Source organism: Pygocentrus nattereri, chromosome 10 (genome assembly GCF_015220715.1).
Source record: "Pygocentrus nattereri isolate fPygNat1 chromosome 10, fPygNat1.pri, whole genome shotgun sequence".
In the NCBI taxonomy this organism is placed as follows: Eukaryota; Metazoa; Chordata; class Actinopteri; order Characiformes; family Serrasalmidae; genus Pygocentrus; species Pygocentrus nattereri.
Genome location: NC_051220.1, coordinates 29,113,908 through 29,132,339, shown reverse-complemented (window position 1 = coordinate 29,132,339; position 18,432 = coordinate 29,113,908). Strand labels below are relative to the sequence as shown.

The window sequence follows — 18,432 nt, the reverse complement described above, 5'->3', positions numbered from 1 at the left end:
ACAGTGGTTTGCTCTCTTTTTTGACCTTTGACAATCCTCTGTTACTAGTGGCTAAGAGTCACCTTGTCCTTTGTAGACCAGGGATACAATCATATGATAAGTTGCTGTTTTGCCTCCATATTTAAATGTTTTTAAACAGAACATTGAACTGTTGGATTTAACTCAAACCTAACATCTCACTGGCGAGAAATTCAGTGACATTGCTAATTTCCCCTTTAACTTGCTGAAATCTGCTGTCAGTCATTATGACGCCTGCACGTTCATTTTGGGCACAGTAAAATGGATCAGTATGTGGAATTAAAGCTTTCTGTGTGTTACCATGATATCTGTCTCTATGGCTGCCTTTGGTTTTTCAATGAATTGGAGATATTTTGGGTGCACAAGCCAAGGGACAATCCCATAGGCCCCAAAAAGACAGGGGCCCACAGAGTGCAATTGCATGCAATTTTTAGGCTTCCTGAAAGATTATTAATTAAAATTCTTCATTAATTAAATAATCATTAGAGGTGGATAATTCAAGTCTAGAGAGTATAAAGTAAAAATGTACCCCAGCATTTTGTTCCAAATGCATGACTTCTCTAGTTAGTTTACTGCAGTAGTAAAGGAGTTTGGCAGGCCATGCGTCTTGCATTCCACCACCTGTCCAGTGTCCCCACCCCTCACCATGTAAATGTTTGGAGGTTTAGCCTTTTCACTGTGTATAAGAGTAATGAGAATTGTTTTTTTTGTTTTTTTTTATTCAAATGAAGATGCTGCTAAAAACAACTAAAAGAACAGCAAAAGAAAGGGGAAGAAAGCATCACCTGTTTTTCAGAGGTAAACATGAGTTGGCAACGTACAGTGGAGCCGTTAATAGAAAGGAAGATTGTGCTGTAGTAACTGCAGTTATCAAATGGAAATGAGCTGTGGAAACGGAGCTGTCTGAACAAAACCTCATGTTCTCCTGCAAGTTTATAGTATTTCCAAATTTCTCTCTTAGATAAATATGCTATGGACACACTCTAGTTTCCCCTTCTATGTCGGCCTGTAAGCTACATCAGAATTTCAGCCAGTTGCAGTTCAGCCAGCAACAGTATATTGATATGCAGTCTAACACACAGCCATGTTGATTATATACTATAAGTCCTTATAGAGTCTTTTCACTTGATGGCCATCTTGGCAACGCCCAGGCCGATTGCGTCCAGTCAAACAAGACCAGACTCCTAACCTTTGTTTGAATGGGGAGAGACCTATAAAACTGAAACTAAAAGCCACATTACTGTTTCAAAAACATTCTTGAAATCTCTGATAAAAGCAGCGCAAATAGTTTATAGCGTTTGTCTCAAATAATGTGAAAAAATTCAGGTTTGTCAGCTTGTTCTGGATACTGGGCATATCTCCATAACAAGGCGGGGGAGCTTTTCTCACATGCAAACTAAGCAACAGATTGACTGGCTCATTTTATTGAAGGGTGGGACTTTCCCCGTAAACAGACGCCATGTTGAGCATTCCCATTCATTTTCCAACCAGTGACCTGTCTCCTCCTTTAAAATGTCTCTGCTTATATTCACATTTACAGCTTTTTACATTCTAGTCAGGAGTTGTATAACAGAGTTGTAAAAAGAGTAGTGCTATGAACATTTTGGCATGTTTTAATGTTGTGACAGATTCTGCTAAGGGAAATGAGGCAAAGGGCCCATGCACAAAATATTCATAGAGCCCAAAAATCCTACTGGCCCTGGCATAGAATTCATTCAAAAATATCAGTTAAAACATTAAAACATTTCCTACTCTTTGGTCGTGACAATATCTTATGAGTCATTGTCCTTCTGCATGATTAAGAACTGCTCGCATTTGCTACCAACAGCATTGACATCATCAGTAAGGGAAAGCTAATCAAGCAAACATACCCGAGTCACTACACTTCTAGAATTCTCCACTTCACAAGGAAAGTGTTACCCCACAGCTTACTGATGTAACTGATGTGCAAGTGCATAATTATTGTGCTCAAAAACAAGGAATAAAAGCTGCAATACTGCAAATGGCCATTGGGAAAAGTTTCTACACAGAACAAATAAACACATCTTATTTATAAGAATCAGCTTCAAAACCAACTGTTCAAAAACGTCTAGTGCACTACATTTGGGTGAAATGTGTTATGACTTCTAAATGGTTTATACAATATATGGCCAAAAGAATGTAGACATTGTGTGTGAGAGACTATCACATTTATGTGAGCTTGTTTGACATCCCATTCCAAAGCCATGGGCAGTAATATGAAGTTTCCCCTCACCCCCATTTGTGGCTAAGTCCCCATTCATCTTGGAAGGATTCCACAAGATTTATCTGTGGGAATTTGAGTCTATCCTGTCAAAGGAGCATTTGTGAGGTCAGGCACTGATGTCAGACAAGAAATACTCGCTTGCAGTCGCTGTTCCAGTTTATCCCAAAGGTGTTCCCAAAGTGGGGTTGAGGTCAGGGCTTGTGCAGGCCACTGTAGCTCCTCTACACCAAACTTGTCATTTTGTGCACAAGAGCAGTCATGCTGGAAGAGGAAAATGCCTTCCCCAAACTGTTTCCACAAAGTTGGGAGCATATAATTATCTAAAATGTCTTTTTATGTTGTAGCATTAACATTACCAACACTTGGAACTAAGGGGCTGAACCCTGATAAAGGAGCTAGTATCTCTCCTCAATCAAGCTCTAGTGTTGACAGTATGTATTCTGATAAGAAGTATTCTCCTGGCATCCACCAAACCCAGATGCATCCATCAAACTGACGGACAGTGAAGCATAATTCATCACTCTAGAGAAGAACACATTTCCACTGCCCCAGAGTCCAGTGATGTTGTGCTTTACAAAACTCCAGTTGATGCTTGGCATTGCGCAAAGTGATCACTGGCTTCTGTGCAGCTGCTCAGCCATGGAAACCCATTTCACAAAGTTTTCAACACACAGTTCTTGTGCTGATGTTTTCAGAGGCAGTTTGTAACTCTGTAGTTTGTGTTGCAATGCAGGATGAGCTATTTTACATGCTATATGCTTCAGCACTCTGCAGCCTCACAATAATAGCACTTACAGTTGACTGGGGCAGATCTAGCAGAAATTTCACAAATGGATGTGGCATTGAATGACAGTGCCATGTTTAAAGTCACTGAGCTTTTAATTAAAACCCATTCTATTGACATTATTTGTTTGTGGAGATTGCATGGCTATGTGCTTGAGTTTATACATTTGTTAGCAATGGGTGTGGCAGAAATACCTAAACTCCAAAATAAGCAGTGATGTCCACATACTTTTGGCTGTATAGTGTATGTTAATTATGACTTTTTATTTTGGCTAGTAGTAATAATGGAATTAAGGTGAGCCTCAGCATGACTGATTTGATGCCCTGTGCACAAAGGAAGAAGGCCATAAATCCTGTCATGTCACATTTCTGTGATTTAATTTACTGGCTTATATGTAAAAGTGGCTCTGCTTCCCCAACTGGAAAAGCTGGTTTCAGAACCATACTATCATCTGGAAATCAAAACTAAATAACAAATATTAAACACTATCATTAAAACATCTGCCTACCTCTATAATTTCCAGCATCTCTACTCGGGTGATTTTTCCATCTCCATCTAGGTCATACATGTTGAAGGCCCAGTTAAGCTTCTGCTCGAAGCTTCCCCGTGATGTGATGGACAGGGCACAAATGAACTCTCTGAAGTCAATAGTGCCATCTCCATTCTTATCAAAGGTTCTGAAGGCGTGCTGTGCAAACTTTGATGCATCACCATAAGGGAAGAACTGCAAGAAACACAACTGTGTTACAGACTTGATAATGTGATAGTGCTCATTAGTTTTACGAATGTACTGTTAACATTTATTACATAGAGTGAAAATAATAATAAATACATACCAGTGCAATTAATCACTTTAAGTGAATGCTAGCATTTTAGTATTTCTGTGGGAGAAAGTGATGCTGCCTGGTTTTAAAGGAAAGGGTAATCAAAAATCTAATCTACACAATTTCCTAGGCTAATAAAGGAAGTGTTTACACTTTGCTTGAACTGTGCTACATAACATTGACATAACCATTCCATAAATGTCATGGCAGATGTCATAAGCTATTAAGACTTGTAATGACATGTTTTATTCAGTGATATAACAGTGTCATATTACCATTACTGCTAAATGTTGTGACAGATACCACAGTGTTTGCAGTCATGACAGCTATTTAGAGCATGCTTACCAAAATTTGCATGTCACATAAGCTACCATGATGTCAAACATTATAGTATCTGTCATGACAATTACTGGTAATGGTAACATGAAACTGTTACACGGCTGAACAAAATTTGTTATAGCAACTCTTGACAGCAGGGTTAAAATGGTACTTGTTGGCTACATTATCTACAAAGCTCCTGTGCAAAACTAAAGACGCAACCTTCAGACACCGAGCACCTCTCTGCTAAACAACTACAGGGAAAACTGATTCCAACATCAATGCCCAGAATGCACTTTAGGCTTAGGTATACACATGGACAAATCACCATGATGAGCTTAACATTATGGAACACCACATATGCTAAGTCACAACTGATTTACACTTTACAGTTGCAGCAGAGGGAAATATCTTTTGGGAAATTACTGCAGTCTGGGAAACATCTGAGCTATAGGAAATTATAACAAATCAATTCTATTTTTATGTAAGCCTGCTTACTAATATCTAAATGCCATCGCATAGTTAAAGTTTCTCAGTAAACAGTCCCAAGGCAGCACAGCATGAGTAATCATGTCAGAAGCACGCCTCATGGACCCTCAATATGGTAGGCGATGCAAAAGAACACAAGATGAATTTTCCCTCATAAAGATCCAGCTGAGTGTAATAAAGTGTACAATTCAGCTATGCCTTGATGTTGTGAAATTTATCGCAATACTGTTCTAATTTACAGCTGAATCTTGACTGGGTCAACTGGTGGGCATGTTCCCTTTGACTACATTATACGCTTTGGTCTGTTTGGCTTAAGAAATACTGCTCCAAACTAAACCATCCATGAATGACTAAAACATTGAGTTAGAAAATCTGTTATGTAAGATACACAAGAGCTTAATCAAACACATTAAAATTCACTCACCTTGACATACAGTTGCTGGAACTCATCCAGATTTAGCTTACCGCTGGGGCAATCTTTCAGGAAGCCCTTGTACCACTGCTTGAGCTCATGTTCATTAAACTCTGTGTTCTTCACCAGGTCCTCCATCACCTCAGGGGTTAGCTTGCTGTTCTGTTTCCCCATGATCTTTGCACAAAAGGGAAATATTTTTAGACACATGACTAATACCTGTTCAAGGGTTAGAATAAAAAAAGTCTTTTGAAAAACTATTCATCATATAATATATGCCCCTGCTCTGCACTATAGCCATGCAAAGCTCTGAGAGCACATGAGTTCAGATCAGATGTGGATGAAGTTTTTAACTGTTAATACAAAACGTGCACCATAAAGGGGTTCTTTAAACCTGTACTCAAAGAACAGTACTTTAAGTTTCCTTCTGAGGTTTAAAAATGAAATTTTTTTTCATTTCCTTTCCTGGATCTATTAACAGGGAACCTTGAAGTCTAAAGGGCTCGAACTTAACTGTGTTATGGTCTGTGACAGTGGCACATTCATTACCGGCAGATGCAATCAGTAAAGGGGGCAATATGACAATACTGTTCATTATCATGATAAATTACATAAAGATGTGCTTTTTCTAAGCATATTGTGAATGCCAGCAGTTCTTGAACATCGACAATTCCATGTTCCATTACAAAGAGAGCATAATTAATTCTGAGTGCGGTGCAGAATGTGAAATGAATAAAATCATGTATCATCAGTATTTTTGACATTAGTGGTACACTGTGCCAGTTCCAATTTATGATACAAACACAAAATACTGTGATACATGTTGTGTATAATAGAACTGTCTTTAAGTACTGAGATGTTATATTTTGACACATCACCCACCTCTAACAGGAAGTGCAATTATGTGTCTGATGTCCCTCCTTCTATATTACAGTAAGTCTGAATAACCACAAGCACATTACACAAATAATCAATAATACATTAGCTTACATTTAGCATATGCTCTTCATTTCCGATACATTAGAAATGTACAGACTGACATTCGTACTAGAGAGAATATAAATAGTAAACTTGTTTGCTGACAATTATCGTCATGTTCCTGCAACCTTAAGTACTGACGAGCTGTGCATGATAGATATATGCAGGACAGGCCAAAAAAAACTATAAACAAAAAAAAAAAACATTTCTGGAAACTAAGCTGCAAACACGGCTGTTTTCAATACAATTCTTGTGATTTCACAGCATATATATATATATATATGTATATATATATATATATATATATATATATATATATATATATGTCTATTCAATCTAGAGCACTTTAAACCCTTCCATTCAAGCGGAAGCATTAGTGTTTCTGCCAGGACTGATTTTTGGATTATTGCATATTTAAAGTTTCTATATGAAAACCAAATTTACCTGACTACCCAGTCCACATATAGAAACTAAGCTACAAAAATGGCTCATTCTGAATTCACTGTTTTTGTGATGTCATACATTCACTTATTCAACCCCACCCATTCATGCTGAAGTTATAAGGAGCAATTCAGCCAAAACCACCTTTTGGATAAGGCACAATACAGGCCAGCTCTGTTCTATTTACATATATCAAATTAAAGGTACAGTAACAAAAAAATTGTCTGTTTGATTCTAAAAGCCATAAATAGATGGGAAAATAATAATGTAAATTATTTTTAGCGCATAAATTCACGAAACTATATTAAGTGAAAACAAGAAGAATGTAAGATGTGGGCCTAAGGGATAAAGAAAGGTTAGAAAATTACACTGTAAAATGAATTATGGCTGTTTTTGGGATATACAAGCACAGAAATGTGGGATGTGGAATATGAGCCCTTTAAAAGCACCATCTTCACACATAAATTACAATACTTATTAAACAGCAACAATAGTGTTATCATGGTGATGATGACTGATAATGATCTTTACCATTGTTATTATTATTATTAGTACTAGTAGTAGTTGCATAGTGGCTTACAGTAATATAATTCACTCTTTTATTAAGACTGCATTTAAAGACTTTCTCTGTTCCTCTGACTCTGAAATGACAATATTGGCCTCATGGTCATCAGAGCTGTGATAAAATAAAGAGCCACTGACAAGTCTTTGCCTGTTCGTGATGAAACCTGTCAGAAGCTGGCCATGTCACTCTGAGCAGACCAGTTTCACGCTGCATCGCCTCGTTTCTAACAGGACCCACACATGGTAACTTGTAATGTTGTAATATGTGCGGAGAGGCGGGGGGAGATGGGGGGGGGGGCTCTCCAGCACCTCCTCATCGTTTCACTGGCTCCACTGGGCTGTTCTGTAGGCTGTCTCGTGCGAGCACTGCGCACCAAAAGCCACAGTAGCAGACGCTTTTTCAGTGATAACGTTGGCTAATTAAAGAGACGCAGAAATGGTTATTTAATTAGGCCGCATCGTTAACTAACCGCCAGGACTGTTATGTAAGAGCGCTGAGAGCTCCTCCAAGCTCCAACCCCTCACTGAATGACCTTGAGAGAGGCAAAGTGCTGGGAGACCGTCTTCCATTGCAGTCTTGCGGTGCAGCATTCAAAGCTACACTTGGCTGCTCGATGCCGTGGAGGGAAAACGAGTAAATAGAGCGGCTCGTTCAGGCTTTGCCATGTTTCGGTTAAGCTGATATATTAGCCCATTCCGCAGCGCCTGTGAGGCAGATTATGAAGGAGATTCCATTTAGGACATCCAAGTCAACACAGGCATGACAACATGAACAGGCTATTTATCACCACATATGTCGTCTTCCATTTTGGAAACGCTGGCTCTGCCATCCCTCTTCAGGAAAAAAAAACAATACAGACGCAGTGATATTGTGTCTGTGCTGGAGTGCCATCGTCCTAACATACTACAGCTGTGGCTGAAGCCCCCCCACCCACTCAGAAAAATGGCACTAAACGCAAATGCAGTTTCATGAGCAAGAGCACAGCAAGACCCTCCTTGAAGGCTGCTGCGTGCGTCCTGCACCATGTCTGCGCCGCTCATCACGAACCACAGGCTCATTTCTTTTCTATAAATCCATCTCTCCTTCTTTCACCCCCACCTCCACTGATAAACACGCATGCATGCATGCAGAGCGCGCTGAAAGCAGGCCATGCACCACGGGTATGTCATGCATGTGCGAAATCCTCGCTCATTCACACCTTCATTCATCCGTTCATTCACCCGTTTGCTGCAGGGAAACGCAACTGAGCCCCACGAACGAACCAAAACCAGACACCAGCCCGTTTCCCCCGTTTTTTCTTTCTTTCTTACTTTCTTCCCAATAGCTGCCTGTTAGCAACCGCCTCTTACCTTGCAGGAGTTTGGGAGAGGCTGATGGGGAGGGTGTGCGCGTTGGTGCTGAACGAAAACGGTCAGAAGCCTGCCCGAAAGCACGCGAAGCTGAGCCCCCCCTCACTGAACGCTTTAGCTATGTGTCAGCGCTGCTCCTCTCCTCTCCTTTCCTCTGCTGTGTTTCTGTTTTGGTTTATTTGTTTGTTTTAGGTGCTCCTCAGCTCCTGGGAGGTGGCTCTCCTCTCCAGCTCCTCGGAGGTGGCTCTCTCCTCTCCTCTGCGCTCGGGATCGTGCTGCAGCTTTGGCTCGATGGCGCGGCTGCTTGAGTTTGCGCACACGGGCTCGTCTCCTTCTCGCGGCTCCTCATGTGAGCAAGCAGCGTTATATGGGCACGCAGTGCTGAGGCATGCTGGGCTGTGCACAGGAGGCAGTCCGTGGGGGGCGGGGGGTGTTTGGGGGGGGGGGCGGTATGGCATGGCATCAAAATCTATGTTATTGTTTTCAAAAGATGTTCAGTTCAGAAACACACATTTGTCTGAAAGCATTCCTCTTTTTGTGCTAGTTTAAGGTGCATCCATCACTGACACAGACAATCAATTCAGCCTTTAATCTCCATAGAAAAGCATGGCTGATAGAATGGGACATTTAGCCATGCATGAGACTAAGGTCACCATGCTTAATACAAAGCATTGGCTTAAGGGGTACAGCACTGGGCTGTGGACTGTGTTCTCTATTGATGGAGCACTAACCAATACCTTTGGGATGAGTTGGAGTGATCCAGAACTGATCATCCAACATCATCCAACATCAGCATTAGTGAGGTCAGTGTCTGACCTCACTAATGCTGCTGTGCTTGATTGTAATCAAATCCTCACATCCAGCATCTAGTTTAAAGCCTTCCCTTAAGGGTAGAGACCATAATAGCAAAGAGGGAACACATTTCATATTAATTCAGAAATTTTGGATGAGCAGGTGTCTACAAACGTTTGGACATGTAGGATATATTGGCAGTTTCAGTAATGCTATGCATGTGGAAGAGATGGAAGGGATTTAGTGGTATTAAGGGCTACAAAACACAGGCTAAACTTGCATGTTACGCACAAGGTATCACACAATATTATTGTCTACAACTGTCTATATGATGTATAGTATCAATACATCTATAACTATAAGGGATAAATCAGTAACTATTGTTAAACTACATACTAAGTTACGTAGATATGAGGGTGAGGGACTAAAGGGTGGTCACACATACAGACCTTTGGGTTTTCAAGGATGAAACTCCTCATCCCCAATTCTTTCTATCTATCTATCTATCTATCTATCTATCTATCTATCTATCTATCTATCTCTCTCTCTCTCTCTCTCTCTCTCTCTCTCTCTATATATATATATATATATATATATATATATATATATATATATATATACACACACACACACACACACACACACACACACACACACACACACACACACACACACACATATATATATATATATATATATATATATATATATATATATATATATATATATGTAAAATATAAAACACACATTACCCGCCTTTACATAATTAGCTATCACACTATTGGTATGAGTACAATATGTCCTAAAATACATTAATATTTCTGATTAAATGCCTTCATATATGACAACTGGATATTAAAGGGCACTTTTATTGAGAGCATTGAGTACCACTCATTCAAAAACAATGATTTACAAAGTTATTTTAAGGGTATTACATGTTAATCTGATCACATCTACCTTCAAAAGGAGCACTGATTTCCTGTGGGGGAAAAACCCAAAACAGATTATCCTCCCAAAGCAAAGGAAAAAAGCAATTCTGTTAAATAATATTGTCTAACTAATTGGAACTGGAAAGAAACAAAAACGTTTGAGGTGAATATATCATTTATTTAGGCTAATAGTCATGCATTGTTGAAGAGAAAAGACTCACATGCTTCCTGAGCATATCAGTTTGAAGCCCAAACTGAATTTGCCAGCATCTTTCAATCCATGAATGATTTTCACATTACTTGAGAAATCACTAAAACAGGTGGGCTGCTAAAAGTACTGGGAGCTGAGCTGCTGCATAAGTCGTGACATGGAGAGTAGCTACATTCTACATACTAAATACTACAGGATTTGGACTGATGTGATGAACTGATAGGATGGAGTGATGGGATCCACTGAGTAGTTTTGAAGTTAATGCATCAAAACATATTGCTGTGGTTACAAAACCTTGTTCTCAAAAGGAGGTTTAACAAAACCTTGTACCCTCTCTCAAATGGTTACTTTATAGGGGAAAGGAAAATGCTCCTAACAATTAATACAAGTTGATGTAAGAAGATTTTATTCCAATAAATTGATTTCAACCATTTCTATTGGTCCATCTATGATGAAATGTTCGCACAACTACAATCTTTACAAAAGAAAGAAAAGCATATTCTGTGCTGCAGAATATGTCAGAGCATTGGTCAGTTTGACACTTTGGCATCAATGTCTCTTATCTCTCAGTTCAAGGGCCAGTTACCCATACACTGAGTAAGAAAGCCCTAAATGAAATACCCCCTTTCAATACTACAATAAACAGGGGTGTCACAGCTGGGGCAGTAATGTAAGTCACTGTCCAGGCCCCAAGGAGAAAGGAGTCCTCAAGGTGCTTGGGCTTCCTAAGCTTAAACTTAGGAATGGGAGGAACAGAGACTGCATTTGCACAGCACAAGCAAACACATTATTCACTAAGCTATTTTATTCCTTGTGATTTAAAGGGGGGCACAAGGTAATGCAATCAAAAAAACAAAAAAACAAAATCAGAGCCCACACCCCACCCCTTGTAAAACTACCATTCTCCCTTTCCATCCCCTTTGGATTAATGCTGTTATATCACCTAATTCCATCTGTAGTTGGAATTTACACACCAATTTGTCTTGTACAATGCATGAACTGTACCAAAGCCTATGAAAAAAAATACAAATCACAAATGTATTGTTTGTCAGAAGTTTATAAAAAAAACATTTAATCCAAATTGAAACTGTCTTTATAGTAAATCTAGTATGAATAGAATGTGTCTTGCTTATGAGCATAAACGACAAATAGCATGATCTGTTATATTAGCTTTGGCAGACAACACTGACATGTCCTGTATTTTCTCCATAGCTTTACTGTACAGTTATATGCTGAAAGGTATAGACATGCAGAAAATACAGGATATGAAAATGCTGATATTTATTTTGCTTTTCTGAGAATGGAGGGACACCTAGATTTAAATTTAGGTAATTTGGTCGGTTTCACAGACTGCAGTAAGGGGATATATGTAACACGGAGCGAGAAGACGGACGCATATGCTGAGATAAGCGACTTTTATTGAGGGCAAATCCAGGGTTGTGTTCATGACAGTCCAGGTTCAAAAAGCCAACACGGAGAGACTGGGGTTCAGACATGACAAAAGAAACATTGAATAAAACAACAATTAGAACATCTAACATCAAACAACACAATCACACAGGCGTACAAACAAAGACCAACCAAAACTATGAACAAACACAGGGCTTAAATAATCACAGGGATGAAGAGGGACAGGTGAAACGAATCAGGGGTGAAGTCAAGAAAACAAGGGGGCAGGACTGAACCAAAACAAATGCATGTGGAATGTCCAAAGGTAAACAATAAGCACATGGGGGAGCAGGAGGAGCCAAGCGTGACAATATAAGTGTGGATATTTGTCTATTTAAATATATGTATCTATTATATCTATACATATCTTGTTTCTACAGTACTTATTTCAGTATGTTTTAACATTTATGCATTGCAGTTTGAGTAAAAAAGAAGTCATTTTGTGATTCAGTAACTTCATTGTATGCTTTTAACATTTAAACATATATCCAATTCTACTTCCAGGACCTAAAAGAAAAAAAGCAGTCATGGGCTGGAGGTTAGGGAACCAGCCTCGTGACCGGAAGGTCGCCGTTTCAATCCCCAGAGCCCCACATGACTGAGCTGTCCTTGAGCAAGACACTTAAGCCCCAACTGTTCCCCAGCCGCTGCGGATTGGGCTGCCCACCGCTCCGGGCAAGTGTGCTCACTGCCCCCTAGTGTATGTGCTCACAAGAGTGTATGTGGTGTTTCACTTCACGGATGGGTTAAATCCAGAGGTGAAATTTCCCCGTTGTGGGACTAATAAGGGTCTATTAATCTTAAAAGTGCCCATAGTTGCATAATAGTTATATTCATAGTAGGTTGTAGTAGATATCCTAAAAACTGTTGCTGTCTAGGCAATCCAATCACAGTGCCAACAGAGGAGATAAATAAACTGGCTTATTCCTGAAAAATGTAGCTGTAGGTTCTTACATCCCCCTCCACTATCCACATTGAATTTTTTGTAGTTCGACCACTGAATGTGGCTTTAAATATTCTGATGTAAACAATGGAACAAAAAAAGGTGGGAACTAATATTTCAGTTTACTTACAACGTAGGGATCTGCAGTCAGCTTGCTAAGACGTTGTGTTGTGTTGTGCTGTGCTTTTCAGGAAGCAGAGCTCACATTCACAAGGTGCTGCTTTCCAGCCATAGCTGCCAGGAGAAAAAACAATGGATTTGAAATAATAAAGCTTCACAAGAAATGAAATAGAGCAGCAAGATCTAGGCACAACTTAAGCCTATATCTACACTATAAATTATTATGAAACCAAAGAAACCCAGAAGACCAAGAATATATTTAAAATACTCCTCTTAATTTATCTCCACAATGATAAATATCATTCATGCCTCTGCAAAAACCTTGGGTCTTCATTTTTGTTTGTTTGTTTTTTGATAACACCAGTTGAAAACTGCAGTTAACCTTTACATTGGTTTAAAATTTCATGATGGACAGACTGATAGACATGGTCCAAAAATCTTCTTATAATAAATTCCATTATCAGTTAAGCTTATTTCTATCTTCTCCTTTTTGGTGTCAGGCTCTGTCTATGCACTATCATCACATATGTATCATCACAGACAGAATATATTGTAAAAGAATATCACTATATAGAGTCTACATGGAGCACAGTATATGAAGTCAAATGATCAGTTTTGGTATTTTATAGAACCTTTTAATAGTGTAATGTTTTACTGTTGAAATTAAGTACTTGTGCATACTGGTGCATGAAATATCAAAGCATCAATGTGGTTACTGAACGCTGATTTTGAAGGCCTGAGGGCCAACCAAGTGAGGTCCTGTAGCTGAGTTATGCAATAAAAAAATTTGTTTGGGAACAACAGAAAGCTGCTATCCAAATCCAAAGATTATCAATTTAATTCAAATGCCCATTGACAACAACTCATTTTCAAGAGATATTTCTTCAACTAGTGTTTTGACAGTAGTGGAAAGTGCTGCCTAACACATCTAAAATCTCCTTAAAGCTATTTAACTATTTATATGACTTGAGATCTGGTGACTGCAAGAGCCATAACATATGATCATTTATTGTTACTATTTTTATCTTCATTACTTGATTGTGTCATGCATATATATTTGCATTCGACCTGTTTCTCATCTCATTTATTCAGTTTATTCCTTTAATTTGTCATCTACCTGTAACTGTACATACCATCACTGCTATAAATGATAACTAAAAAAAGTTTTCATCCACTTTAAGATGCACCCATTGCATGTGTGTATAATCTCTTGTATAATCTCTATAAAAGCATTGTCAATAGAGTGGGACAGTCTGGAGCAGCTGCATACAAGCCCAAGGTTACCATGCTCAAGGCCAAATGTCAGCTAATTGTTTATAAAGCCTCCCAACACTGGGCTGTGGAGCAGTGATGGGAGTGATGAAGCTTCATCCAACACCTTTTGGATGAGTTGGAGTGATGTTTGTGATCCAGAACTAATCATCTATCATTACCTAACCTTACACGTACTCTTGTGGCTGCGTGCAATCAAATCCTCACAGCAATGTCTAGGGTAAAGCTCCTGTGCCATGAGCAATCATCCATTAGTGGGCATCCAAATATGAGATGCAAAACTAAGAACCACAACAGTTTATGAAATCCACTGTAGATAAAAATAATAATCTGCCTGATTAGATTGAAGACTTACAGTCAGACTGGCCATTTGTGGATAAGGTGATGGTGTAGAGAACAATGGGATGCTCTGCTACATCAATTTTCCTGAGGACATTCCATAATTGTACGTTGTCAAAACATAAAAAGGCTGTGCTGTAGTCAGTGAAACACATGCTGACTTCTTTCTTGAATTCCTCATTATGCAATCGCCCAGGATACATCAGTAATGACATCACTTGTTCCTCTGTCCTTCCTGAATCCTGCTTGCATGTTTGGCAGTTATGAATCTGTTTAAGGCTTTAGTCTGTGTTATGATCTTGAGCCTAATTTTACTGGTGTGTGATATAAGAGAAATTATATAAAAGTTTATACATTCTTTCTGGACTCTTTCTTCAGTATTGGGATATAAACCAACCTCTTCCAATCTACAATCTTCAGATCTAATGGCTAATGCTTGTTATGTTCAAATTTCATGAAGGATGTACAAATAAAAATGGTTCAAAATTAACTGGAAAAAATCTACATTAACATGCATCGACATTAAGTTACATAAACTTCCATTCAAAGTCAAGAAGGATGATTTCCTTCTCCAGTAAATTTACCATTTTGGAGATTTTGTCCTGATAGCGATGAAATATTACACAATTTGTGTCTCTCAACTGACCTTATATGGAATTATGGAACTGACCTTAAATCCTGGTTCCCTCTTTTCTTTGCAGTCTTTGTATGAGGTAATGCTTTGTCATAATGCTTTATTAACTTCTTGGTCATATTGCCTCTCACCCAGTCTGGTGCCTTCCCCGTTTGTCTATGGATCAATGAGGAAGTCACAGCAGTTGATGGTGTTTCATTTCTACTGCTTGTCTTGTGTGCTGTTGGCGCAAGAGCACTCATTCAATCTAAAAACAGCAAAAACATCATGTTTTACGTAAAGTACGCTTGAATTTTGCATAAAGCTAATAATACATTCATTAGGTCTCTTTACAAGCATCTGTCAGCAATTTTAGTTCTAAATCACACACTAACACACCACCGCCATGTCAGTGTCACTGGAGTGCTGAGAGGCTCTTTTGCAGCTATCAAGGAACATTCCCACAACTTTGTCAGATGTCATCTGTAAGTTCTAAAAATATTTTAAAGAAAACCATTTAATTTAATGCTCAAAGAACTAAAAAAATATGTTTATCATATCAAATAATGTTCCTACATGGTTAAATGTTAACTTGTATCACATTTTAACAGCAACATTCCAAGGTTATCAGGATGATTATGTTACATGATGAGGTTTTTAGTAATAATAATGCAATGAAACATGGGTTACATTCTGCTAGCATTACTTTTAATATAGACAGCTACAGTGGTATGTAATTAATCAAAAAACAAGGAATCAATGGCAAGTTACCAATTACTTCTCTCAAATTGTAATGTCATTATGTTGCTTATTACTTCTTTTGAAAAATCACTAATCATTATTTAATTTCTATATTATATTTCAGGTTATATTGGCAGATATGGCATATTTCTTAATATAAGTAAAATTATCTGCCAATATAGCCTGAGTTGTATAAATATACTTAATAAAATTGGCAAAGACAAGTAGAAATGTCTAGAAGAAAAGCAATCTTAAAATGCAAAATATTACATGTATCAACTACAATACTTAATTTAAGGTTATTTAATTTGCACTTTAATTTTTAATGTTTTAATGTTTCAACGTGTTGCTTGGGAGCCCAGGTCTTCAACTAGTCTAAAAATATGCATCCAGGGGGCCCGACTCCTGTTATTTGCTTTTATATACAGTGTCTCACAAAAATGAGTACACCCCTCACATTTCTGCAATTTTTTTATTATATCTTTTCATGGGACAACACTATAGAAATTAAACATGGATATAACTTAAAGTATTAGTGTACAACTTGTATAGCAGTACAGATTTACTGTTCTCTGAAAATAACTCAACACACAGCCATTAATGTCTAAATAGCTAGCAACACAAGTGCGTACACCACACAGTGAACATGTCCAAACTGTGCCCAATTGTGTCCTTGACCCTTTCTGGTGTCATGTGACTCCTTAGAGTTACAAGATTTCAGGTGTAAATGCAGGGCTGTTAAATTTGAAGTTTTGGGTACAATTGCAGAGTTTGAAGAAGAGGGAGGTCAGCCTGTCAGTGCTCAGACCATACCCCGCAACTCTGTTTGCATGGCCATCGTCCCAAAAGGAAGCCTCTTCTGAAGCTGATGCACAATAAAGCCCACAAATAGTTTGCTGAAGACAAGCTGTCCAAGAACATAGATTACTGGAACCATGTCCTGTGGTCTGACGAGACCAAGATAAACTTGCTTGGCTCAGATGATGTCCAGCATGTGTGGTGGCACCGTGGTGAGGAGTACCAAGCCAGCTGTCTCTTGCCTACAATCAAGCATGGTGGTGGTAGCATCATGGTCTGGAGCTCCATGAGTGCTGTCTGCACTGGGGAGCTGTGGTTCATTGAGGGAAACATTAATTACAACATGTACTGTGACATTCTGAAGCAGAGCATGATCCCCTCCCTTTGGAAACTGCACCGCGTGGCAGTTTTCCAACTTGATAATGACCCCAAACACACCTCCAACATGACAATTGCCTTGCTGAAAGTAAGGTGATGGACTGGGCAAGTATGTCTCCAGACCTAAACCCAGTTGAGCACCTGTGGGGCATCCTCAAGCGGAAGGTGGAGGAGCACAAAGAGTCTAACATCCACCAGCTCTGTGATGTCATCATGGAGGAGTGGAAGAGGATTCCAGTAGCTACCTGTGCAGCTCTGGTGAATTCCATGCCCAAGAGGGTTAAGGCAGTGCTAGATAATAATGGTGGTCACACAAAATATTGACACTTTGAGCACAGTTTGGACATGTTCACTGTGAGGTGTACTCACTTGTGTTGCCAGCTGTGTTATTTTCAGAGGACAGTAAATCTATACTGCTATACAAGCTGTACACTGACCACTTTAAGTCATATCCAAGTTTCATTTCTATAGTATTGTCCCATGAAAAGATATAATAAAATATTTGCAGAATATTTATATATATCTTTAACTGACAATAAGGATCACTTATACTCTTCATACATCAAGTTTCATTATTAGGCAGTATCTTCTGTTTGCATGTAGAGCTCAAAGATTTCTTTAACCTTTTTTCCCTTCTAGATCATATTCGGTAATTGTGCTGTCCAAGGAGTATTTGTCTGCAGGGCTGATCTTCACTACATATCCTGCATTTCTCTATGTCAGTAAGACATTGAGATTACACTGGTAGCACACAGGCGGATATCTCATTAGATTAATGCATTCGACAGTTGGGTGGGGGTACTCGCTTTGCCATGACTACACACAGATGAATTACCATCTCGCTCACAGATTTCAGCATGATTCCCCATTAATCAGCCACAGACCCTGACCCATTCTGCACTCCAGTTATCTCATAGCTCTTCACAATGGGGGCTGATAAAAGAGATAACTGGATGCTCACAGTAGTGTATATACTTTGTGTATATTTTGTGTATATTTCTAGATATTTTGTGTATATTTTCTTTATATTTTCTCTATGTTTTGTGTAAATTTAATATATTGCAATTTGTCTATTTTACTTTTACTTATTTACTTTCTGTAGAGTGATTACCTGAGCCTCACCACAAGCATTTAAATGCATAAATGTACATGTTGTGCAAATGACAAATAAACTTGAAACTTGAACTTGAGTCAAGGACTATAACTGTTCAGCTTTGCTTTCACTGTCATTAAATCAATTACTGGATACAGTAATTCAAGGTATAGTGACCAGTATTGTTAAAAACAACATGCATCTTCTTACCCTGAAAGGTAAAGAAAAATGAAAAAACAGGTGAAAACCCAGCTGAAGGAGAATGAGTTCAGTCCTCAGCAGCTCAAATTCCCTGTAACGCTGAATCTCCAAGCTAGTCGTATTCCACAAC

At 38.8% G+C, this 18,432-nt stretch overlaps 1 protein-coding gene across 2 annotated transcripts in view; it reads right to left on the bottom strand.

Annotated features, from left to right (window-relative positions):
* vsnl1b (visinin-like 1b) overlaps positions 1-18,432 on the bottom strand; it is a 20,888-nt gene extending 2,456 nt beyond the window's left edge. Inside the window, exons 1-5 of one of the 2 annotated variants that reach the window (XM_037541867.1) lie at positions 18,312-18,432; positions 15,244-15,359; positions 12,878-12,981; positions 5,103-5,267; positions 3,556-3,771 (exon numbers count right to left, since the gene is read on the bottom strand). In XM_037541867.1, coding sequence (XP_037397764.1) covers positions 3,556-3,771; positions 5,103-5,264 — 378 coding nt within the window. In that variant the 5' untranslated portion in view covers positions 5,265-5,267; positions 12,878-12,981; positions 15,244-15,359; positions 18,312-18,432. Of the gene's footprint in view, positions 1-3,555; positions 3,772-5,102; positions 5,268-8,423; positions 8,801-12,877; positions 12,982-15,243; positions 15,360-18,311 lie in introns of those variants that run through there. The other variant, XM_017699933.2, reaches the window with a different exon arrangement.